At 38.5% G+C, this 23,981-nt stretch overlaps 2 protein-coding genes across 4 annotated transcripts; both read left to right on the top strand.

Annotated features, from left to right (window-relative positions):
* Positions 1-11,213: 11,213 nt before the first annotated feature.
* On the top strand, positions 11,214-16,484 carry zgc:66427 (uncharacterized protein LOC406256 homolog). Of its 3 annotated transcripts, XR_004777136.1 has the most exons (6): positions 11,215-12,091; positions 13,167-13,262; positions 13,344-13,449; positions 13,756-13,814; positions 13,906-14,006; positions 14,110-16,484. XR_004777136.1 is itself a non-coding variant. In XM_035536390.1 (5 exons), the coding sequence occupies exons 1-4, from the start codon at positions 11,584-11,586 to the stop codon at positions 13,961-13,963; spliced, it is 918 nt and encodes a 305-aa protein (XP_035392283.1). In that variant the 5' UTR covers positions 11,214-11,583; the 3' UTR covers positions 13,964-14,006; positions 14,110-16,484. The 3 variants fall into 3 exon arrangements, 2 of the variants coding, with proteins under 2 accessions (XP_035392283.1, XP_026876698.2); XM_035536390.1 differs by having other exon boundaries at positions 11,214-12,091; positions 13,756-14,006; XM_027020897.2 differs by lacking the exon at positions 13,756-13,814 and having other exon boundaries at positions 11,219-12,091.
* Positions 16,485-17,731: 1,247 nt separating this feature from the next.
* si:ch211-284o19.8 (protein lifeguard 1) lies at positions 17,732-23,769 on the top strand. Its single transcript, XM_027020893.2, has 7 exons — positions 17,732-17,842; positions 19,921-20,198; positions 20,473-20,555; positions 20,650-20,850; positions 22,090-22,218; positions 22,872-23,015; positions 23,203-23,769. The coding sequence occupies exons 2-7, from the start codon at positions 19,922-19,924 to the stop codon at positions 23,353-23,355; spliced, it is 987 nt and encodes a 328-aa protein (XP_026876694.2). The 5' UTR covers positions 17,732-17,842; position 19,921; the 3' UTR covers positions 23,356-23,769.
* The last annotated feature ends 212 nt before the right edge of the window (positions 23,770-23,981 follow it).

Here is a 23,981-nt window from a genome sequence, read left to right as displayed (position 1 = left end):
GTGTGTGGGTTCTCTTATACAATGGGTGAAACCAACTGATTCTAATACAGAACTAAAGGAGGTTCTCAGAGGGTCTTAGGCACTTTTAAAGTGAATCTTGAAATCACCATCAATAATGGCTCTTTCTACTAGAGTGACTAGATTAGAGAGGAAATCTGCAAATTTGTTAATAAATTCTGAATAGGGTCCTGGTGGCCTGTAGATACTAATTAGTGGAAGAGGTTGCGTGGGCTTCTTATCGCAGGCTTCATAATTTATGCTAATAAAAATAATTTCAAAGGACTCAAAATCATATCCAGCTTTCTTGTTTATGCCTAATGTCTCAGTATAAATAACTGCAATGCTGCCTCCATGGCCAGTTAGACAAAGGCAGTGTACATTTCTGTAGTCAGAAGGACATTCATTTAAAGCTATGTACTCATTTGGCTTGATCCAGGTTTCTGTTAGACATTAAATCTAAGATCTGTTAGGATTTCACTTATCATGAGTGCTTTAGATGTTAGGTATCTAGCATTTAATAAACTCAGCTTTAGATGAAAGGTGCGGACAGTGTTCTGTGAATCAGTTACTTTATACTAATTGTGTTATTAAGATATGTTTTTCTTTGTTTTCTGTATTTCTGCTTAGCTCGGGGAACAGACACAGTGTCAATTTGATGGACTGAAGGAGATGAGTCAGTATATATAGAGTGGTGTTTAGTGAATAACCTGACACTGAACACCACAATGACAAAAGAAATCATACTTGATTTCAGAAGAAGAAGGTGTGACGGAGAACTGGCTCCACTCTGTATAAATGGGGTTGGCATGAAGAGTGTGCAATCTCCAATTCTTGGGAGTCCTCATTTCTGAGAGCACAGCAGAGACTCCATTTTCTGAGAGTCTTCAAAAAGAACAACATGGAGAGGAAGCTGCTGGCGGCCTTCTACAAAGCCACCAGTGAGAGCATTCTGCCGTATTGCATCTCAGTGTGGTATGAAGGCTGCTCGGCTATGGGAAAGAAGAAATTGCAGAGGGTGGTAAAAATGGCAGAAAAAATCACTGGCTGCTCGTTGACTTCCTTGGATGACACTGCTACCTCACACTATACCCTACTCCTCCCCAATCACCACCTATCTGAACTATTGCACTGTGACAGATGCTATAGGTTGACCAAACTCCGCAGTTGGTTCTTCCCGTTCCTATCTGGTCTCCTCCTCATTTCACAAACCACCTCACCTGTTCAGCAAGGTGGAGTTTGAATTATGGCATGGGCTTGCATGGATGTCAATGGAACTGTTTTTTTTTGTTTGTTTTTTTTTTTATTTAATGATGATGTAATTACTGAAAAAAGCAGTAGAAAGAATTCTTAAGCATACAAGACTATATTATTTGTTAGATTTCATTATATAATTTTTCCCAATGCAGATGGACCCTGGAGTGATGCATGTTGTGGAAGCAATGCAAGTCTTTTTATGAAAAGAAATGGAACTGTTCTGCAATGGCCAAGTTCTGAATTCAGTCAAGCAGGTAATTTATTTACTAAGGCAGAGCTGTGTATGAAACTGTGTATGTGCTTCCTGTGATAACCCTGACATCTGCTTCTTGATTTATCTGTTTTATTGTTTGTTTCTGTTTGTCATTTAAAGTTTAACCAAAAAAAAAAAAGTAAGAAAAATCAAGCTGAAGATCTGTACTTTGAGCTCATGTTCATTATTTAATTTCAACTCCAATATGCTGTGGTAGACAGCTAAAATAGTAATCTTTGTCCAAATGTCCAAATATGGGCCTGACTGTATATCATGGTTGACAGCAGACAAAGAACATTTTTACTTAAAGCCCATGTGGCTGGATTTAGGACAGACCTGTCTTCCCAGGGCCTTCTGTTTGGCCAACACCAGAGGGCAATTGAAGGTTTTATGCAGTCATTGAATTTTCTGACTCAACAACTAGAACAAAACCAGATGAGTCAACTTTGTACTGACAATGCAAAAATTGTATTTCATGCCTTACCAACAAAGCGTTAGCTTGGGCCAGTGCAATCTGGTCAAGCATTCAGGCAAATACATATGAACAAGTCACTTCTGAGCTTAGTGCACTATTTGACCATGCTTGTGGAAGCAGAGCATGTGGGGAATTGCTGCTGAAATTATGTCAAGGCAATTGTCCAGTGTCTGAATATGCCATAGAATTTTGTACTCTGGAAGCAGGTAGTGGCTGAAATGAGCTGCTCGTTGCCTTCAGTAACAGTCTTCAGGGAGATGTTATGGCAGAATTTGTCGACAAGGATGAGTGTCTTAATCTCGATGAATTGATTACCCTGGCTATATGCTTGGACCAGTTATTGAAGGACCATAAATCCAGGAGATCCGATCACAACTATCACTCCTGATTGAGAGTGGGTTCAACAAGATGAAAAGGAGGTGCAATGTGATACTTCAAGTGTCTGCCCAGCTGAGAAACAGAGAAGACATGAGGGTCTCTCTGTCTTTACTGAGGTCATCAATGGCACCTTGTGCAGTGCTGCCATTTCTGTAGTCATAGATCTGCACCTTACCTTGGACAGCAGCAACAAGTTTCACATGTTGACATGGTATAGTGTATGAGTATAACGTCATATAACATAGCGTAGATGAGTATAACATCTGCGAGATTGATGTCCAAGTCTTTCTACTTACCTGTAACTTTATACTGTTACCTGGATTTCTCTTTAATTTCAGCCCTGATTGATTTAAGCATGTAAGGGGAACTTCATCCATGCACACCTATTGAGGGATTATATATTCTCATGGTGATATTGGAGGTTCCTCTTCCAATTGCTACACTGGATGGGAGACCTGTAGGAATGGGTTTGATTTTGAGACGCATTAATCCTGTTTGGATCTACACCAGCACCCTTCAAAATTAACTTTTGGAGTTTCTAATGTGAGATCAGTCATAAGATTCATTAATTTGTGAAATGCCATGGTTAGAGAGATATAACCCCATCATATTTTAGCCAGATCAGGAAATATTTGTGTGGTCACCATACTGCTTTCAGCTCTATTTGCAACAACCAATGTTATCCATGTGTACTACATCTATTGAGAGTCCTGATTGTAATAAAGAACTTAACATACCCCCTGAGTACAATGATGTCCAAGACGTTTTTTAGAGGGCAATCAACCTTTCCCCACAACATTCATACAATGGGGCCATTAAATTACAGGAAGGTGCCACATACTCTAAGGCTCGTTCATACCCTTTGACATGAGGAGGATAGGGCTATGGAAACATAAAAACAAGAGGCACTGGACCAGGGCTTCATTCAACCCTCTATTTCACCTATAGCATCAAAAAAGGGATGGTGGCCTTCATCCATGCATTGACTATAGGGCCATTTATTACATTTTTTTTAAAAATACACATACCTTCTACCTCTGATCCCAATGGCTCTAGAGCAATATTGGGAACCCAAGATTTTCACCAAATTAGATTTGCTAAATGCATATAATCTGATTAGGCTAAAACCTGGAAATGAGTGGAAGACTGCTTTCATGACCACAAGGGGGCACTTTGAGAAAATGGTGATGCCTTGTTCTAATTAGTGTATTTAAACAGGTGTCCTGTTCATTATGAGGTATTGCCATGTTTTCATTGCATACTAAGTGTTGGTTTTGGATAGGCTTTTTTTTTGTGTTAAAAACACAGCCTGTATCTTGTGCTTGTTTTAGTCCCTCTGTACCTTTGCTAAAAAGCAGTGTAAGATAAAAAACATAATAAAAGGCACTTGACTTGTATTAATAATCCTGCATGTCTTATTTATTTTTAGCTACAAACTTCAACACTTTTTTAAAAATTGGACAAAATTACTATGTAATTTTCATCAAAGTTTGATGAAGGTCTGAAGTTCTGCATTGATGCTGGTAGGAAGATGTTTTTTCCAAGTAATTAAAATGAAAATGCATGCAATGCATGCACTCCTTGGTTCTACTTGTATTCTACTTGGTACATTAGATAAAGAACATGAAGGCCAGTTTGTAGATATAAACAAAGCTGGTTTAGTCTTTAGCAAAAGACCAAAAGAGCCCAATGACCATAAAGGACAAGAGGGCTGTACTTGTATTCTAATTACTGGGCAGTGGAAGGATGTAATTGCACACTGGTGAATCATCTTTTTATGTTGTAAGTGATATAGAGATAGAATTACATGAACAAAATGATCATGTTCCAGCACAATGCCATAAAGACTAAAATTCATGCTTTTCTGAGAGATGTTAAACTCATTTTGATCATCACAGAAGAGATTCAGTTACACCGCGTTTCCCTAACATTTTGTTCTGTAAAATTATGTTTTATTTTATTACTATACTTAATAGTTTTTTAGTATTAAATGAATACAATTATTAATACTAATCAGAAACTCTGGATGAATTACCTGGGTCTTTGCAGAAATTTTCATGTATTGGTCAGTTTATGTTTTGGTAAATAAAATCATTCTTGTCTGAGTCTTCATTTATATCCATTCATTTTATAAGATTGATTTCACATTAGTGATGCTGTGTAGGGTCAACAAAGTTCTTATTGGAGTTGAAAATAAATAATAAATATGAACTCAAAGTGCAGACATCCAGCTTTTAATTTGAGGGCATGTACATTCTACTTGGGTGAACTTACAACCAAATTCAAACACTTCATCCCATTTTTAGGGACCATTAGTTATTTAGCTATTCTATGGCCAGGCGTGTGTCAATCCCTTATTATTGCATTTAAAAGTACAAAAAAGCTTTCCTTTAAAATTGGAGAGAGAGAGTCCTAAAATTCTGAGAGAGAGAGAGTCCTCTTTCCTTCTGTATAGCAGTACATGAGCAAAGAAGGCCTATGACAGTGAGAGGACCAGGATTCTTGGACCAACTAATTAGAATCCCTGGATTAATGACTTGGGTCTTTGCAGAAAATTATTTCATGTATTAGTAAATAAAATAATTTAACAGACAATTATAGAAATAGTACACATGGACTGTTGTTCCTAAATCCCCAGTTAGCTGGCATTAAAATAGTAAATTCAAATAGAAAATAAAGGTGCAGTCTCAATTAGTTGAAGAGAATAGCTGGTCTTGTCTTTTATTGCAAGTGGATTTGAGGCACCCTCTGGAAAACGTCTGATGGGTACTCAAGAGTACTTACAGCCCATGTGACAGACCTGCCTATCAGTGCATCACTGCATTGTCTGCATAACTCTGGTAAGACTTTATTTTGTGCAGATTTACAGTTTTTATATATTTTAAAGTTTTCGGTTTTCTGGCACTGATTTTCAATGTGTGACGTTACATTTGCCTGTAGATTCATAATTGCTAACATTAAAGATTTATACAGTGTCATTACTTGTCATTTATTTTTATGCAAGGGACATGATTTTCTGTTACTTTATTTGTGTCACGGTGGGCCGGTCATCCAGCAGGAGGGACAGACCCAGTCCTGCTCTGGATCACAGCACACACCTGCCCAACTCCCAATCAACTTCATATAAATCCTGCTCAGCTGTTCCTTGTTTCATTACTATTTAAACCCGCAGGTTCCTGAACTTAGCGCTTCACATCACTGGACTTAGTAACCGAGTGTTACGACAGCGTTTAACGCTGCGTCAAGAAGTCTTTATTTTTTTCCTTTTGTCTCTGCTTTGCAGTTGTTTAATTATAGACAATAAAGAACACTTCTTTTCAGCCTCGTCTCTCGCTCTCTCTGTGTCGCCACCGTCACAATTTGAAGGATACAATATACTGACTATGAGATTTCGATTTATAAGTAGATATAGAAACACTGATATTTTTATCTATTTACTATAACTAATTTTATTAATCTATTTAATAGTTTTTTTTTCACTTATCTATTAAACAAGTATTAAATTAATTAGATATAAAAACTATGCTATAATTATTTTACTATAATTTTACTATCATTTACTAATCAAATTAATCCTTCACTTACATCACTTTTAAAATAAAAATATTTTACAGTAACCTTTTCTTTATTTTCAAGGTCCTACAATGAAGGATAGTTTGTTCTTTTTGTCACGGAACGCTCGCCTCCCACGAGTCACGTGGTTTGGCCCTCCGCGTTCAGTGGGAGGGTCTTGCTTGTTTATCGTGTTTGAACCACGCCAACTGCACCTGGTTTAGTCTCGTTATGTCAATGTACTTAAACCCAGGCTGGTGTGTGCACTCTTGTCGGTTATTGTTCATAGCGTTAATGTTAAACGTATTTATGTCCGTTTTCACTTTGTTCGTGTTCATCGATTACGTTAAATGTGTGCCGTTATCTTCCTGCAATCCTTCAAGGAGCTGTCAAAGTTCTTCCCCAGACTGACTGGACTGGATCATAAAAAAATAGATTATTCTGGATGCTGAAAATGTTCTTTGTGAGTTTCCCATTTTGGATACATAAACGTCTTGATATTCTATGGTTTATTTCATCCTTGTACAATTGGCCATGCTCTCCAGGGCACTTCAGTGGGTACTTCGGGTCCCTACGATGGGTGAGTTCATCACTGTCACATCGTCCATGAAGGCCCTAAATTGCCTTATGCCATCCTCAGCTTTTTGGCACCTATATTCCATTGCCCCCAATTTCACAAATATATTCATGGCAGGAGTAAAATGGAAGACCGATATTATGCATCTAGGCATTATGCTTTTTTCCAACCTCTGCCATCTTGTGTTGAAGTTTTAACTGTAAAATGCATCTTTAGCATCTCCCATATGGCACATTACTGGGTTCACTACATGCTTTGGCACTTGATGATGAGGAACACTTGGATAAGCCTTGGTGAGGTCCACTGAGACTACTGATAGTGAGTTGTTATTCTTACTGGCTTCTGTAATCAGCTGGCTCATCACTGCTCTGTGTTCTAAGTGGCGAGAACACCCAGGAATTCTGCCTTTTTTGAATGCCGGGGTCAATAAACTTGTTGGTAAGCAGTTAAGATGTTAATCTTCTGGCAATAATAGCCCAATATATTTTTCCTTCAGCATCCAGGAGAGACATTTTTCTGAACTGATTGAGGGCTCTAGCATTCTGTTCTTGTGGGACAAAACAGCCCTCTGCCAGAGCCCAGTATTGAGGTTCTTTGTTCTTCTTCTGTAGCACATGAAAGTGCCAGGCCAAGCTTCAGATTAGTAATGGGCAGTTCTTTGAGATGTTATATGTTATGAGAGCCAAACCTGCCTGAAAATTATACCAGTGTTCAGTGCTGCCTCCTTATTTATGATAGCAGAACAATTGTTTTTATATCATTTTCTAAAATAGAAAAAAAATCTAAAAATAATTGTATAAATAAAAAATGGCTTGCATTGCTGCATTTCAAATTATACAATCATCTTTCCTTTAAAGCTTCAAGTTTTCCAACATTTAGAAGAGCTAGACAAAAGTACTATGTGACTCATGGTACAACAGCAAATTTTGACAAAGCACTGAAATTCTGCAGTGATGCTGGAGGAACAGTGGTGTTACCAAGAAGTGAAGAACAAAACCAAGCTTTAGCTCAGCTCCTCGTTTCCTGTATGCCTCGGGGCAACACACAGACAGGAAAAAGACCAGTTTGTAGATGCTGAAGGAAATTCTTTCACCTTTACAAAATGGAGAAGTGTTCAGCCTGATAATTATAATAATAAATAGGACTGCACCATAAAGGCATTTGGGATGATAATGAGTGTGAAACACTTAGATGTACTGTGTGTAATATATAACAAACAGGATATGGAAATCTCACAGTAAATTGCCAAATCTACCCTAACCTAGTCATTCATTTTTATGTTCCTAAATATTTTCCTAAATATCCCCAGTGCACCACCACCTTAACCTTTCAATATTATTAATGTATCCTTAATTAATTTTAACAGCTGTGTACTTTTCCATCAATTTCTTGATTGTCTGTGGTTCGTGTAACAGCATTCTAATAACAGTCACCTATGAGGCTGTTTATTGGTGTTTGCACATTATTTACACAAAGGGATTAAATGTCCAAGTGGGATTGCTTCATTGTACCTTTGTGCTACTGTAGGTATTAATGTTGATTATCACTGATCACAACTATTATTTTACAGAAGTCTAGAAAGGCCATGAGTTATTTATTTATATATATTATCTTGTGATCATAACATATCTAAAGATAGTGTAAGTTTTCTCAAGATCACAACTTAATTTTTCTCTTGATGTCAGAATGCATGCAATGCATGATTTGGTTAACATGGGCTTCTGTAGATCATGGATCAGTACATTCATGTTTACTTTTATCAGAGACTGAAACAAGGAAATAACTGTGCGTTTATCTGTTAGATCATTTCCAAATTAGTGTGAATCACCTGAGAAGATGTGTAATTGTACCATCGTGGACACTATAATCATTCTGAAAATGTGTTTTATTTCATCGATTATCAAGGAAATTATTATAAAGTATTACCGTTGATTATCAAGCCAACTTGAAGGATGTTTACAAGAAAAACTTTGTACAAATCAGAGAACTGAAAGTTGGTAGCCCTCTTACATGTCAACAAAATGCTGACTATGGGACAGATGTCTTTAAGGAACTGCATTCAGCTGATACATTTGTAGGTGATGCCATTGACAAATGTCTCATAGAACTCTGCTTTAATTAATTAAAACCTCTCATTAATTGAGGTAATGTACACCACTCGCATATACGGTTAATCCATGCACTGGTCTTATCTTTAATTCATATAATTTTGTCTCATATACTAGTCCACATTGTATTCATGTACAGACTTTTATTATGGCTGCTATTGTTATAAGCACCTTTCTTACACTTATTTAATAAGTATATGTAGAATAACTTTTGTACATGTCAAGGGAGCAAGTGAGTGAAAGTGGAGAGAATCTTTATTCTCCATAACAGCTTGACTACAGCAAACTCAAAACAAAATGTTGACAATGCAATGGTAATAGCTCTGTGTGCAGAATAAATGCAGTAAAAAAAAGGGTGCTCAAGAACATGTACAGGCGTCGTCTCCAGGTGCAGGACTACACACAATGTGCAGCACGTGGGGGGGGGGGGGGGGGGACATGTCTCTTCTGCGGGGTGCCCAAAGCACTGTGACAACATTTAGTTGGGGACTAAGAACGTGGAAAAGAAATTTGGAAGAGAGAGGTTTACAGTTGTTTTTTTGAATGAATAAAAGAATGTGTGAGAGCAGACGTGTAAAGGGATAGTGTTCCAGGGTTAGGGTCTGCTATACTGAAAGCCCCATCTCCAAAACTATGTAGTCTTGGGCATGTGATATAAAGCAAGTGAGTATCGTGAGGACCAAAGGGAAGGAGAACATGACTATGTATGAATGAGAGCAGAAAGGTAAGGAGGTGCCACACAATGCAAGGATTTAAAAACCATAAAATGGATTGGGTAAGCCTTGTTGTATGCAAAAGTGGACAAGAAGCCAGAGTTGGTGACTATGAGGAGGAGTAATATGTTCCCACAATCTGGTATGGATGAGAACCCTAGTAGCCAAGTCCTGGACATACTGCAGCTTCTTGAGACCACAGGCAGGAAGCCTGAAGAGAACAGCATCACAGTAGTCAAGTGTAGATGAAATAAAAGCATAAATCAGTGTCTCAGCTACAGAATGAGAGAGAGGATAAAATCTAGCAATGTTCTTGAGTTACAAATATGCCAATTTATTAATGTTTTTAATATGACCTTCAAATGAAAATATAGAGACAAAAATGACATCATGATTCCTTACCTCGATGACCGAGGACATAAAATGTGGTATAAGCAGTGTGGAGTGTCCTATTTTATTAAAAGCGGCTGGAGATACAATTAGTATGACCTCAGATTTTTCATTAATTGTTAGCCAATTAAATAGGTTTTAGTCATCCAGCTCCATAATAACCAACTCCATAATAATGCCTATGGATTTAGGATTAGATATCATAAAAGCGCCTGTGGGTGTCCCAATACTTTTGTCCATGTAATGTATGTGGTTAAGAAGGCATTTATGGGAATGTGTGATGAATATTTCAGTAAAAAGCTGGAAACAATATAAGTAAATACAATTCAAAATCATTTACAGATATTTATTTGACAGCAACTATAAGCCTAACTAAGAAAGATAAATTGAGATTTAACAATATAAATATATAACTTACAGGTAGTACAATCAATGTAATTTGATCTACGAAACCCAGTGACAGTTCATCTTGCAGTTAAGATCAGTAGCAGGCAAACAGACTTTTTGAGCACAGGTGCTTTTATGACATCCCATTCTAAATCCATAGGCATTATTACAGACTTGGTTCCCCCTCTTTTGCAGCTATAACCATTTCCACTCTTCTAGAAGATTTTGTCTGTGCCTTTTTGCTCATTCAGCCAGAAGAGCAATTGTGAGGTCAGACACCAACGCTGAAAAAGAGGGTCTGGCTCACAATCTCCATTCTGGTTCATCCCAAAGGTGTTTGATTGAGGATTGGGGTCATGGCTCTGTGCAAGCAAGTCAAGTCAACCATGCCTTTGTGGACCTTGCTTTGTGCACTGGGACAAAGTCACTTTGCTGGATCTAAGGGGCCCTAAGCTAAATGCTGTAAACACCTCCATAGCATTATCCCTCCAACATCAAACTTTACGGCCAACACAATGCAGTAGGGCAGGTAACATTCTCCTGGCATTCACCAAACCCAGAATCATCCATCAGCTTGCCAGATAGAAAAGTGTAGTGTCACTCCAAAGAACATATTTCTACTGCTCCAGAGTCAAGTGGTGACATGCTTTACACCACTCCATCTGATGCTTGGCATTGTGCTTGATGATGTAAGGCTTGCATGCATCTGCATGGCCATGGAAACCCCTGCCATGAAGCTCCCAGTGCACAGTTTGTGCTGATGTCAATGCCAGAGGAGGTTTGGAACGCTGCAGTTACTGAGTCAGCAGAGCATTGGCAACTTTTATGCACTGTACATCTGAGCACTTGACGACCCCGCTCTGTAATTTTATGAGAACTGCTATGTTGTTGCTGTGGTTCCTAGAGACTTTTCAATAACACCAATCACAGTGGATCGTGAAAATCTAGAAGGGAATACATTTCACTAACTGGTATGCAACAGTGGCATCCTATTATAGTACCACGCTCGATTTCGGTGAGCTTTTTAAAACGATTCTTTCACAAAGACAGACTGCATGGGTAGGTGCTTTATTTTATACACATGTGGCATAAAACACCTGAATTAAATTACTAATAGGCGTGTCCTAATACTTTTGTCCACACAGTGTACAATACGTTTTTTCAATGATTCGATGAAGAGGTCAGCGGGCATATGAACGTCATTACCTCCCCTACGCACAGAATGAAGCAGGCATACTTCCGCTACTGCAGATATACAGGACGATAGGGAATAACCAGACGAAAAAAAAAGAAAAATAAAAGCTCTGCATTCTTAGTGATATTTTATACACACTTAAACCAATGGGTTGTTTTAAGTAGATGCTCTGTTACGCGGTATACGAAATCGCATTACTAGGTTAACTAGCTAGCTGTGCGTTGTATTAAAGTCAGGGTTAGTTAGCGCTTGTTAAGATAGCACATCTTTGTCGCTTTAGCTAACGCTAAGTTAGTTGAATATGGGGACGCGATCAAGTCGTTTGCAAGAGGAATCTGTTTCAACACCTTTCGAGAAGGATGGTATTAAGCGAGAGTCTTGCCGACGAATTCGAAACACCAGGCCAACAAGTCTTGTGGTTGATTTCGCCAGTAGTTTTGACCATGATTCAGAGGCTAACCGAAGCCGTTCTGAAGAGGGTAGCGATTCGGACACCGGACAGCAAGTAAGCGCTGATGGAAGTCCTGGTGAGCTCCACATCTCTCCGTCTCTTACCAGCGAGTCTTCGCCGACAGATGAGAACGACACCGTTGGCAAACATGAGGACGACGACATTCCCGGAAGCCCCGTTAATAGCGCCCGTTTGTCGGGGGAGGAAACGGGCCGCGTCAATCACCGCACTCTAGCTGAACGTTTACCCGGAGGTAGAGTCTCCTCCGGGCGTAGCGTCACCGCAAGGCCCACGAGGGTGAGGAACACTCGGCCAGTGTCGGATGCTTGGATCGGCGTATACAGAGTCCGCCACGGCAGTAAGTCAAACGTCTATTTATGAATCAACCACAGTACGGAACGTATTACAAATAGACATCCAGTGTTTATACAACCGTATTATTCTATGTACTTACATTCAGGAAAAGTCGTGATTCAGTAAACAGTCCCTAATAAACTTATTCGCAAGCTAACTAGAAAGATCGCAGTGCAGCTATTATGTTTGTTTCTATAGTACTGATTGACACCTCTCTTCACTTGGCTGTTTTTTGTGTGCGTCCATCAGATCTTAACACGAGACCAGAATGCAGCCTTAGTTATGTTATCTGTGTTTGAGCTAACTTAAGTGTATATTTATGGGAATATTTCCAGTTCGGAATAATTTTAAAGTGCATAAATATTTGTTAAGACAGCGGACTTGTTTATGGATTTAATAGTAAGTAACATTGTCGTTGTCATAATTTTAATGTGGATTAAACACTAATTGCAAAAAAACAGATACATGTGGGTAACACGTTTATGTGTAATTAGGCGAAATGTTTGACGACATTTCCAATATATTTTACGAAATGATCTCAGGTACTAAGAAGAACGATTCAAATGTGAACCATAGCGTTTTTATCCGTGGTTTAGTTCCGCCTACCCGCTGCCTGCTGGTTTGGCCAAAAATGTTGCCTTGTTTTGTTGCTATGTAACTTGAAAGTGCTCTGTATGGCCAGATATGTTCGAGTTGAAATATGACATTTCATCGTTCTTCCATTGGGAAGTGAGTCAGATATAAGATGTCGAGAGATTACCACTAATCTAAGTAGAATTAAGTAATTGGCAAGAAATTGGTCAAACGCTACCGGCGGAAGTGATCCAGTAAGACTGAAAGTAGGCCATGAGGGTCAGCAGACACCCAGCGTCTCCCAGTCCAATGGCTGCACCTAGGTGTCAGTCAGAAAATTATGACTAACCTTCGGGTGTTAAGGTCATTGTGCTATTGATTTGCTCCAGGAAAGATGTATGGTTAATGGTCAAGCGTGCCCCCCGCCCCCCAATACAAGCTGTGAAGATTTGTGAACTTGAACTGTTAACTGATAATGGATTTGATTTATTAATTTTTCCCCCTAGCAATTCGCTGTCCTTTCTGCACCAAACTGTTCCCAGGAGGTCGGATTGAAGAACACTTGTTAAGTTGTCTTACCTCTCCACCTCTGCCTTACAATAGTGAGTCATATTTTTTCTCTCTATCTCTCTATCTAAGCCCTACTCTCAGACTAAAACATCTTACTTTCTCCTCCCATTCAGCGGATGTTCTCAGTAAAGACAGTGGGGAGTGCTCCATATGCCTTGAAGACCTTTTTCAGGGAGACACCATCGCCCGACTGGCTTGCCTATGTGTCTACCACAAAAAGTAGCTATGCTCTCTCTACTTGCACAATGGGTCCAAAGTTAACACTGGCCGGATTTGTCTAATAGGGTTAAAATCACTTTGTGGAAAAAATAAGAAGTTTAGTTTCTTTCAGATTTAACATGCTCAATGCAAGGCTTAAATTTCTAAGAGCTATGTATGAAGTCTGATCTGATCTGATTGTAGGGCTATGTTTGAACTGCTAAACTTCTTGCAATTACTTATATAGCAGAAATACATGGTGTGGTTTTATGGATAGTAAAAAGTCCATTTTTTGTTTTTGTTTTTTTGTTTGTTTTTTTTGGCCAGTAACTTTTTCTATTTACCTGCCTTTGGCAGAAGGGTCAGAAATGTAACTTTAATAACAGGTAAGCAGGGTCCAAACAGACCATGTTTGTTTTATAAGCAGTGTAAAGCAATGTCAAGCAGTACTGAGTTTTCTGTTGCTGTTCTATACAGATGCATTGACTCATGGAGTATGGTGAAGCCTTGTTGTCCAGAACATCCTTTTGATTGACTTTGGTTCACCTCCCCCAAAACTCCTCAACTGCTTGACTCAGGTGAGCTTGTGCCAAATGAACCACAAGCAGCTTGGAGCATATTCCTCCACTTTTCAGATCTTGTCTTACATTCCACTCTTTATTGTTTTTGTTCATCGTTCAGGAGACCCTGCCTTTGCCAGCCACATCAACCATAACAAAGAGAAGACTGAGGAAAATAAAACGAATGAGAAATCATAAACATGAGCTTTAGGGATGGAGCAGGAGGCCACACCCCTAAATAGTTAGCCTAGAACCTGCCCACCTAGGACCCACCCACTGGGCGGAGATTCATGTGACGCCACTCTCCACTGTTTGCATTTCTCTACTGTAAATTGCTTGCTCAGATTAGGGATCTACTATACTTGCTTTCCTTGTTCGCTCGGAGACATCAGCGAATGGAATCTCCAAAAAAAAAAAAAAAACTAAAGCAAAATGACAAAAAATGGAGCAAAAAAGTTATCGATAGTATTGTGTGTTCCAGTGGACACTGTTAACCCCCAGCATATGAGGGCTAAGGGGGAGAGGCTTGTTTTCAGGTGGAGATTCTGGCTTTGTGTGTTAAGTTAGAAGACCTCTGCTGATGTGAGAAGTCCAGTATGTGTATGCGTATATATTGCACAGGATGCCTTACAAGGCATGGTGTTTGACATTTTTATGATGTCTTGGTGATTTTTGCCCATGAAAACGGAGTGTTGCTGTGTGTCAGTCCCCTTTTGAGATATTTTACATTTCATATGCAGTGATGTTGATTAATTCACTGTTTGTATTAGTTCAGAATTTTTGGCTGAGGCCATTGACTGAAGATGCTGAGTTGAGGCTCAGGCCAAACTGTGGCAGCCTTTTCTGATCCTAGAGTCCAGATTACGCAGTCTGCTCAGTTGGGCCATGCTCGCTATCAGAGAGCAGTGATTTGCTGAAGATTCCTGAGTGACTGCATCAAGGGTTGTGGCAGGGCTATCTGTCTGTGTGTGGAAAGCTGCAGATGAATGGGACCTTGGAAGTCCTGATGACTGCTTGACTTCAGGGAGAAGGTGTCTAAGTGCACGTTTGGCTTGATGTAAATGTACAGGAGTGGAAAACGGTCTGAAGGTGATGTGCTTAAGAAAGTTCATGTTCTTGTGTGGATCAGATGTGCCCTCCTTCCCTCCAGCCCAGCCTTGTGTTACACAACACGGATGTTTTCTTGGTCAGTCACATACATTTATTTAGCTTTTTTTGCAAGATGCTTGGAATATAGATATTTCAGAGGATGTAAAATGCATTACGGAGTACATAGATTTTCAGCGCCAGTCACAGCCATGAATGTTCTGATGTTTGGTTGGCTGCTGTATTGTTACCACATGAATTGCACCTAATTTCGCCAGTACTTGTGGTGTTTTCAGAATACATTTATTCAGAATGCATATTTATTTAGACAGTTTCACATTGAAAAAAGTTATGAAAATAAGTACATTGTTAAAATGGTGAACTATAGACGTAGCCTAAAAAGGTCCATGCTGAATAGAGGAATTGCAAGTATGGGAGCTTGTGTGCTTGAAAGAAGAGCAGGCTTTCTCACCAAAAATCTGGTGTGTAAAGGAGCAGAAAGTGAAAATGGATTTCCTCAGCTTTTCTTTTACTGCCTAAAATTGAAAAGTCAGACCCGTTATTGTTGTTACCCTTTGTCACTCTTCAATATTGAGTTTGTTTTTAATTGCTTTAGCTGTGCTGTTGGAATCGTGAATGGACATAACTTTGGGATGTTAGATGTGATGCTCCAGCACTTCTCCCTCACCTCAGCACTCTGTGCCCAACTCTGTTCATGCCTCAAAGTGCTGTGACGTGTTTGTCTTCCAGGACAATGCAACATATGTCTCTGTTCCACTAAAGAACATTGGGGTTTGCTGTGTGTATCTGTAGCTCATTCTCATCAGACTGACAAAGATCAGATTTTACTTTTTTTTTTTTTTTTCTCTCTCTCCTCTCTCATCAGTAGTGTAGTATACTATGGGTCTGTGCCTCAGTATACTACACTATCAGGTGTGCATATCTTGACAATCAGTGTTGGCTTATGGCCTTGGTTTGGCTTGTGTGATACCTTTTAGTATCCTGACTGAGTTACTCTTCTAACTCAAAAGGAGGTATTTGGATTTTTTTCCCTTTATTTTGTGTGTACTCTATAAATATTACAAATTTAAATGTCATGTTGATGTTCCTTGATGCCGGATATTTTCTTTGTTGAATCTGTGCTTTCTAACTGTTTCATTTTTTTCTTGGAGCGTATAATATACATTGGCAATGTTAAGGTGAGTATGGTGTTATTTGCACCCACCCTGACACAGACAATCTGCCTTTACTCTGCTACAGAACATGAGTATTTATTTATTAAAATGTATATATGCATCACATTTCAATATGGCCTGGTCTTTTATTTGTTCATGACATTGTATCTATGCCCAGATCTTTTGTATGTCAGTTTTTTTATATGTATTTTTTACAATAAATGTTTGTGTGAGAGATCTTGTCCCTGTTGCTGTTTTGGGGTACATTGCTCTTTTTCACCTATATTTAAGTGCCATATCAAATCCTTGAACCAATTGCTACCAGAATAAACTATTAGGAAGCTCCTTAGTTATTGACTCCTTCACTTTGGTGTGAGGCGGTAGATATGCCTTAAATCCCGGCCTCAATGCTCATTTCCAAATGCAATTTTAGACAAAAAATTAAGATTTTTATTGCTTGTTTCATTTTGCCCTCTGTATGATGTCTTCACCATTATATCTTAGTTCCTCATACTTTTTTTTTTTTTAAGATTTGAAATGCAGGGCAGTCTGGTTTTTCAATTTCCACATGAAGGTTGAGTAAAAAGGGAAGTTGGGCTGCTTTTAGGCTCTGTTTTAACACAAGGTGACAAAATGAAGTACATTATGTTTTGCCACCACATATGTTGTACTTCAGTATCTAATTGTATTTAAGCATCTGCCTTCATTCTGCAGGAAACTTGCTTGTGTTAATACTGGGAAACAATTAGAGATCACAGACAATGAGAAATGTACTAGTAACACTAGTGTACTTGGATGTTATGTTAAAATGTGATGGAAATTCTATTTTTGTTAATTTTATTAAGTTAATTAAGCACCGACATGTTCAGAAATAAATGTTATTAACTAATGATTCAGTAGCGTCAGCTAAGATCTTACTTTACCCGTATCTTATATCTTATATATCTTTACCTGTTCTGTGGACAAAAAGTTAATCAAAGATGTGACCTCTAAATGTATAAGTAAATAGAAGAAAGCTTTTTTGCCATATTTTCTCCTCCTGTTAGTTATACGTTTATTAATCTGTTAGTGGCAAAAATCACTGTTTTAGTTAAACCAAACTAGAGCAATAAAATATGGCAATGCCATGCATGTTAAGTAAGTCTGCATTATGACATAAATGAAGATTAGATTTTAGGAACAATTCATGCTGTAATTCACATAATTCCAGAAAGATCAAAAAAAGTCTCTGAATATTTAAGACATATCTGTTATTGTTAGGAATACTTCCCAATACATATACATATTTTAGTTTTTCTAACAACTCTTTTTATCTGGAGAAAAAAAAAAACATTTGTTAAATTTTCAATTGTTTGTATGCTTAAGATATTTGGCAAATAGAAGAACATGGCAGTTTGAATTACCCCATCAGCCTCTGAGAAGCTTGGTGAAATACTGTTGTTTCCCACACATGGGGTTTTATCAGTAGCGCAACAGGAAGTGTGCTGCTTTAGCCTGTGCTTGCTAAAAGGTGACATTAAAGCTGAACTTCATTTGTAAGAGCAAAAGGGTGTGCTCATACCAGTGCTGCCTCAAATACACAAGGTTCATAAGGTAAGGGGCATTTTCATTGTTAAAACTTTTCAAGTTTGGACTCAGTAATAAAAGTACACAGAAATGAAATGACAGCAGAAGTTTCAGTATAACATTAATTTCAAAGACTTCCTGGGTGTTAGATCAGTTCCACTGCCCAGTCAATCCAGGGTGATTTTAATTAGCCCAGTGAACACTTAATTAGCCTAATTAGATAATTAATTAATTGCCCTGTGACTGTCTTTGCATCTTGTGTTACTGAGAAAATCTCTAGGGCTGTGACCTACTTTGGTCTGAACAGTAACTGAACCTATTTAAATACAAATATTGTGCAGTTTTCTCAGATCACATGATCTGTATTAAATATTGTTTTGAGGTTGTTCTTCCAGTAGTACAACAGAAATGAAATGCAAACACAAAATGTGCTTTCTCCAAAATTATATTTTTATATTTTCAAAAGTCATATACAGTAGTTTAAAAATGATTTTTAAAATGTACTTATTAATTATCTGTCATGAGCCAGTAAATAAACATTATGGGCCAGTTTCTCAGATTAAGCCTAAAACCTAATTATTTCTAAATCTTATTAACAGTGGCAGTTTAGTTCAAAAGTAGGCTTAGCCCATATCCAGATGGTCAGGGCCAAACAAAATAGTTCATACCATGCATTTAACTACTTTCATTACATTTTCCTTTAAATGTCTATCTTCAAATCAACAACCAATTTTTCATTTTTATTTTTGTTTTTTTGCCCAGCCCCCCTAACCCCCCACCCCCTCATCGGAGGACTCATTATTTATTTTTTATTTACAATTTCTCACTGTGTCCAACTCTAAAGGGGTATAAAATGTCATTAACAGTGTGGATAATACAGGGCATAAAGGAGAAAGAGAAGGAAAGCCAAACAAATATACTTTCAGAAATAAACAGATGAACAGGGAATGTATGTATATAAAATATTAGCCACCTGCACCATTTTGAAAAGGATGTTTATGTAAATGTGAGTGAGTGTGTGTGTGTGTGTGTGTGTGTGTGTGTGTGTGTGTGTTTGGGTATATGGATATGTGCGAATGTATGTATGTCTGACTGTATATGCACATGTACTAGAGAAGTATATTTCTAGTTTATGGATTAGCTCTGTATGGTATTTATCAAAGGCAACCGGTCTAGGTTAGTAGTTTTGTTACTGATTAATTCAGTAATAATGATCAGATCAATATATCTTTCCATTGATACATAGTTTATTAATTTTTTTATTTTTTATTTTTCCAGTTGGTAATGATATTTTTTGTTTTACAATTTTTAAGTATTTTTTTTGGCAATTATTAATACAATATGTAGTATCCTGTTTTTACCTATTGTAATATTGGTTGACGATGTGTCTCCTAGGAGACATAAAGATGGTGTTGGGTGGATATTGTTATTTAAGGCATGGGATAGGTGGGTGATGAATTCTTGCCAAAACTGATTAATAGGTGTGCACTGCCACATGGCATGAATGTAACTGTCAGTTGTGTTTTGAGTACACTATGTACAGGTTGTTGAGCTTGTGAATCCCATTTTAAACATCTTATCTGTAATTTACTCTATGTATTATTTTGTACTGAACACATTGTAATCTGCTGATGATGTGGTAATTATTATTACCCACCAAAACCCTGCATCAGTAATAAATCTCCCTCCCATTGTCTCGATGGGAGTGTAAATTGTGCAGTCTGATTTAGATCTACTTTGATTTAGATTTCATTTAGATTTAAAATAAGTATAAGGTACCAGTTCTTGTGAATGTGCCTGTGGATAACCATGTAGGTAAATGCCATGCCATATCTGCAGTGAACTAATATGTTGCTTTGATAATACATAGTTCAAACCGGGAATGTCTATATCACAGTCCTCAACAGTCCTTGAGACCTTGGTTGTTCCGATTTTCTTCCCTGCCATGACAAAATGGACAATCAGTTACATTGAATGTTTAGTTAATTACCATTGATTATAACATTCATGACTGGAAACTGAATTTGAGATACATATTTTAGTATCACTAAGTGCTCAGTTCTGCTTCCTTTATTCCTGTACTATAACTCAACTTTTCTCTGCAGGATGACGGATGTACAGAAACAGCCGACTTCTGAGGAAATGAAGAGTGACCCAAGCATGTATGCCCCACCTCCCTACCCTTTGGGAGACACCCAGACAGAGCCCCCTCCTCTGGTCATGCCCCCACCTTACCCCTATGGCCCTATATCCCAGCCCCCTTACCCTCCTGTACAGGGAGAAAATTACTCTGGAAACCCTCCACCCCCCACATACCCCATGTCCCAGGGTGGCTACTTAACTGACAACCTGCCCCCAGAGTGCACACCAGTGGAGAGCACAGGTAGAAGCTTTTTCCTTGCACAGGAAAGGAAATTAAGAAATCCCGGAAAAGAAGGATAACTTCCTAACTTTTTCCAACCTTTTAGTTTTTAGAACTTCTCATTCGTCACATCTTAAACATTCAAAACTTTAGCAATACTACATAATATGGTAATACAGTTGGGGAAATGCCAATTATACTGGACATTTACTTTTCCACAAAAGATATGTAGTAAATATACTGCATTAATGCTCTGTATCCAGAATTAATGGTATTTAACTTCACTCTCAAACAGGAATTACAAATCCAGTGGCTGGGACCTTTCTTAAAGCATCATCATTTGACAATGACACTGTGCGAAGGGCGTTCATCAGAAAGGTGCCCACTCAAGAGCCAGTCTGCCCACTCCAGCACTAGTGTGAGTCCTCCATGGCTCACTTGAACAGGTTTTTCTCTCTGTGTGCCCTTGCAGGTGTTCAGCGTGGTCACAATGCAGTTACTATTCACCTTCTCTGTTGTGTGTGTGTTCACCTTCTCGGAAGTGGTGAAAAGTGCAGTGCAGAAGAACATCTGGATATACATCAGCTCCTACATTGTCTTTGTAGTGGTGGCCATGTGCCTGAGTCTCTGCTCCTCCTTCAGTCGGACACACCCCTGGAACATGATAGGGCTGGTATGTATGTGTGTCTGTATACACTGTGTTCACAATTATTAGGCAAGAGAGTATTTTGACCATGTCATCCTTTTTATGCTTATTTTCCAACTCCATGCTGAATAAACTTGAATGCTTATTGGATTTAAGCATATCACGTGATCAACACCCTATATCAAGGTGATCTTAATTGTTAGGCAGCTTCTTTTCCTCAGGCAAAATGGGCCAAAAAAGAAATGTAACTGACTCTGAAAAGTACAAAATTCTAAAGAGTCTTTCAGATGGGTGCAGCACTCTTAAAATTGCTAAGATATTGGGTCGTAATCACAGAACCATCAAACGTTTTGTTGCAAATGGTAAACAGGGTCGCAAGAAACGTGTTGAGAAAAAAAGACAAATTAACTGCCAAAGATTTGAGCAGAATCAAACATGAAACGACCAGGAATCTATTATCCTCCAGTGCTGTCATATTCCAGAACTGCAACCTACATGGAGTACAAGGTGATCACTCCTCAGAGACATGGCTAAGGTTAGGAAGGCTGAAACCCAACCACCACTGAACAAGACACATAAGGTGAAACATCAAGACTGGGCCAAGAAATATCCGAAGACAGATTTTTAAAAGGTTTTATGAACTGAGTAGATGAGAGCAACTAGATGGCTGGATCAGTAACAGGCACAGAGCTTCACTTCGACTCAGACGCCAGCAAGGAGGTGGGGTACTGCTATGGGCTGGTATTATTAAAGATGAGCTAGTTGGGCTTTTTCAGGTTGAAGATGGACTCAAAATCAACTCCCAAACCTACTGCCAGTTTTTACAAGAGACTGTCTTCAATCAGTGGCACAGGAAAAAGTCTGCATCGTTCATGATTTTTATGCAGGACAATGCTCCATTGCATGCATCGAAGTACTCCACTGCGTAGCTAGCCAGTGAAGGCCTTAAAGTTGTACATGCAACTGTCTCTGGGGTGGCATTTCTTCTTTCATTACTGGGTTGTTTTGTTTTGGGGGTTTTGGTGGTCATTCAGCACTTCCTGTAGCTGCACAATGACATTTATGCCCTCAGTTTGCCCTGGTCTCTGCCTAACTCTCCTCACACAAGTCACGGCACTATTAATATCTTTTGATTATAAGTGTCGGTTAAGGCATGGCTACACATCATTTCAGGTTCTGGGTCTTTTAAGTGATGCATTTGTGTGTGCGTGTATGATGCTATTATGACTAGTATGTTTAGGTGTGGTAGTGTTTGTGTGTGCGCAGTCTGTGGTGACTGTGAGCCTGTCATACGTGGTTGGGACCGTGGCTTCCTTCCACAACACCACTGCCGTTGTCATTGCTATGGGCGCAACCCTCACCATCTCTTTTACCATCATCCTCTTCTCTGCTCAGGTAAGAGTCACCATCTTAGAAAACTTATTTTGGCCACATACCTGCTGTGTGACATCACAGTAACCTTCGTTTTATTCTACACTAGTGTATAGGGGTCTCTACAGTTAAGCTGGTGTTCTAACTAGGAGAAGGGAAACAGGGAATCAACATATTACCCCAGTCTTATAAAGATTAGACTGCTTAGCTATTACTTGGTTACCAACACATCTAATTTGCAACACATCTAATTTGGTAGAAAATACCTCTTTTTCAACCCCAGCTCCAAAACTCTGGAAGAATGTTACAAAGGGTACTAGAAATGCAGGCTTTTAAAACATGTTTAAATTAAATATAAAAACATGTCATTTATTAGGTATTTTTATTTTATTCTGTATCTAACAATGTGTAGAGTTATTTCATAATTGTACTTTATTCTTATTGCCATATAAATTTTGTTTAATCTTTCTTTCATCTGTTTTTACTAATCCTTTAAGTAATGTTAGGAGTTTGGATTCAAATGTAACGTGTTACATGAATAATAATTATTATAGTTACTATATGACATGATGACGATAAATATGAACGTATGTACATGGGAGATCTACAGTATATGTGGAGGTCAGCAGCAGAGATCTCAATGATGTACGGTTCTTGTGTTGCCACTGTGATTTCAGACTCGTGTGGACTTCACCATATGTAACGGCATTCTGTTCATTCTGGCAGCGGACCTGCTTATGTTTGGCTTCTTCAGCATATTCTACTATTCCCAGGCCCTGCAGATTTTGTATGGATGTCTGGGAGCCTTGGTCTTTGCACTGGTATAAAGTTCATATCAATTAATTTAATCAAGTGACCCCTTCCCCAACCTACCTTTAGTAGACAGTCTTCCCAGTGACTCCCCTAAATGCCACATTAGATTTGTGCCTTGGGCAATGTCCTAACACCCCTCCACACACACGTGCACACTCACTTACACACCTCTTGCACTCTCTTCCTCTGCTGCAGTTTCTGGCAGTGGACTGCCAGCTAGTGATGGGAAGGGAGAAGTACGGCCTGAGTCCTGAGGAATATGTCTTTGCAGCCTTAGTCATCTACCTGGACATCATCACCATCTTCCTGTACATCCTCATCCTTCTTGGAGGCAGCTCCAACAGCTAGCCAAAGCTACACACAGCCTATTAAAAATGCAGTAAGAGTGAATCACCTGGTGTTACATGAATTTTCAGAAACGTGCTTAAAAGGCGTCAAGAAAGGTTCATAAAGGTATGTCATCTAGTATTTTGCAGATAATAAATTAACATTTTACTACTGATTGAATTTTCTGTTTCTGCTTTTAGGTAATTCTGTATGATAGCGAATTTTATATTTTCCTGTAAGACAGTCAAGCTGATGGAAATATGAGAGATGGTAGTGTTAACCTGTTGCCAATTTGTTGCTTCTACAACTGTGCAGTGCATGTTTGTTTTTTTTTGTTTTTTTTACTAGAATAGGATCAACTAGCTACAACTATATTTAATGGTATTGTTAATAGATGAACAATAATAATAAACCCCTTGTATGATTATTTACAAACCCAGAATGAGACCTTATCTTTGATATGCTTATGTTGCATTACATTTAGCTATAATACTGGGCAGCTTATCAACCTTATACCTTGGGTGACAAGATTTGTCTTAATGCATTCCAACATTACAAAATTTTAACAAATTGCAAATATGCTACAGAGATATTATCCAGTTCGCAATTATTAATCAGGATGAGGTGCCCAGAGGCTTGACCTAAAA

Source organism: Electrophorus electricus, chromosome 18, assembly GCF_013358815.1.
Source record: "Electrophorus electricus isolate fEleEle1 chromosome 18, fEleEle1.pri, whole genome shotgun sequence".
Classification (NCBI taxonomy): Eukaryota; Metazoa; Chordata; class Actinopteri; order Gymnotiformes; family Gymnotidae; genus Electrophorus; species Electrophorus electricus.
The sequence above is the reverse complement of the archived record's forward strand: the minus strand, read 5'-3'. Positions and strand labels throughout refer to the sequence as shown.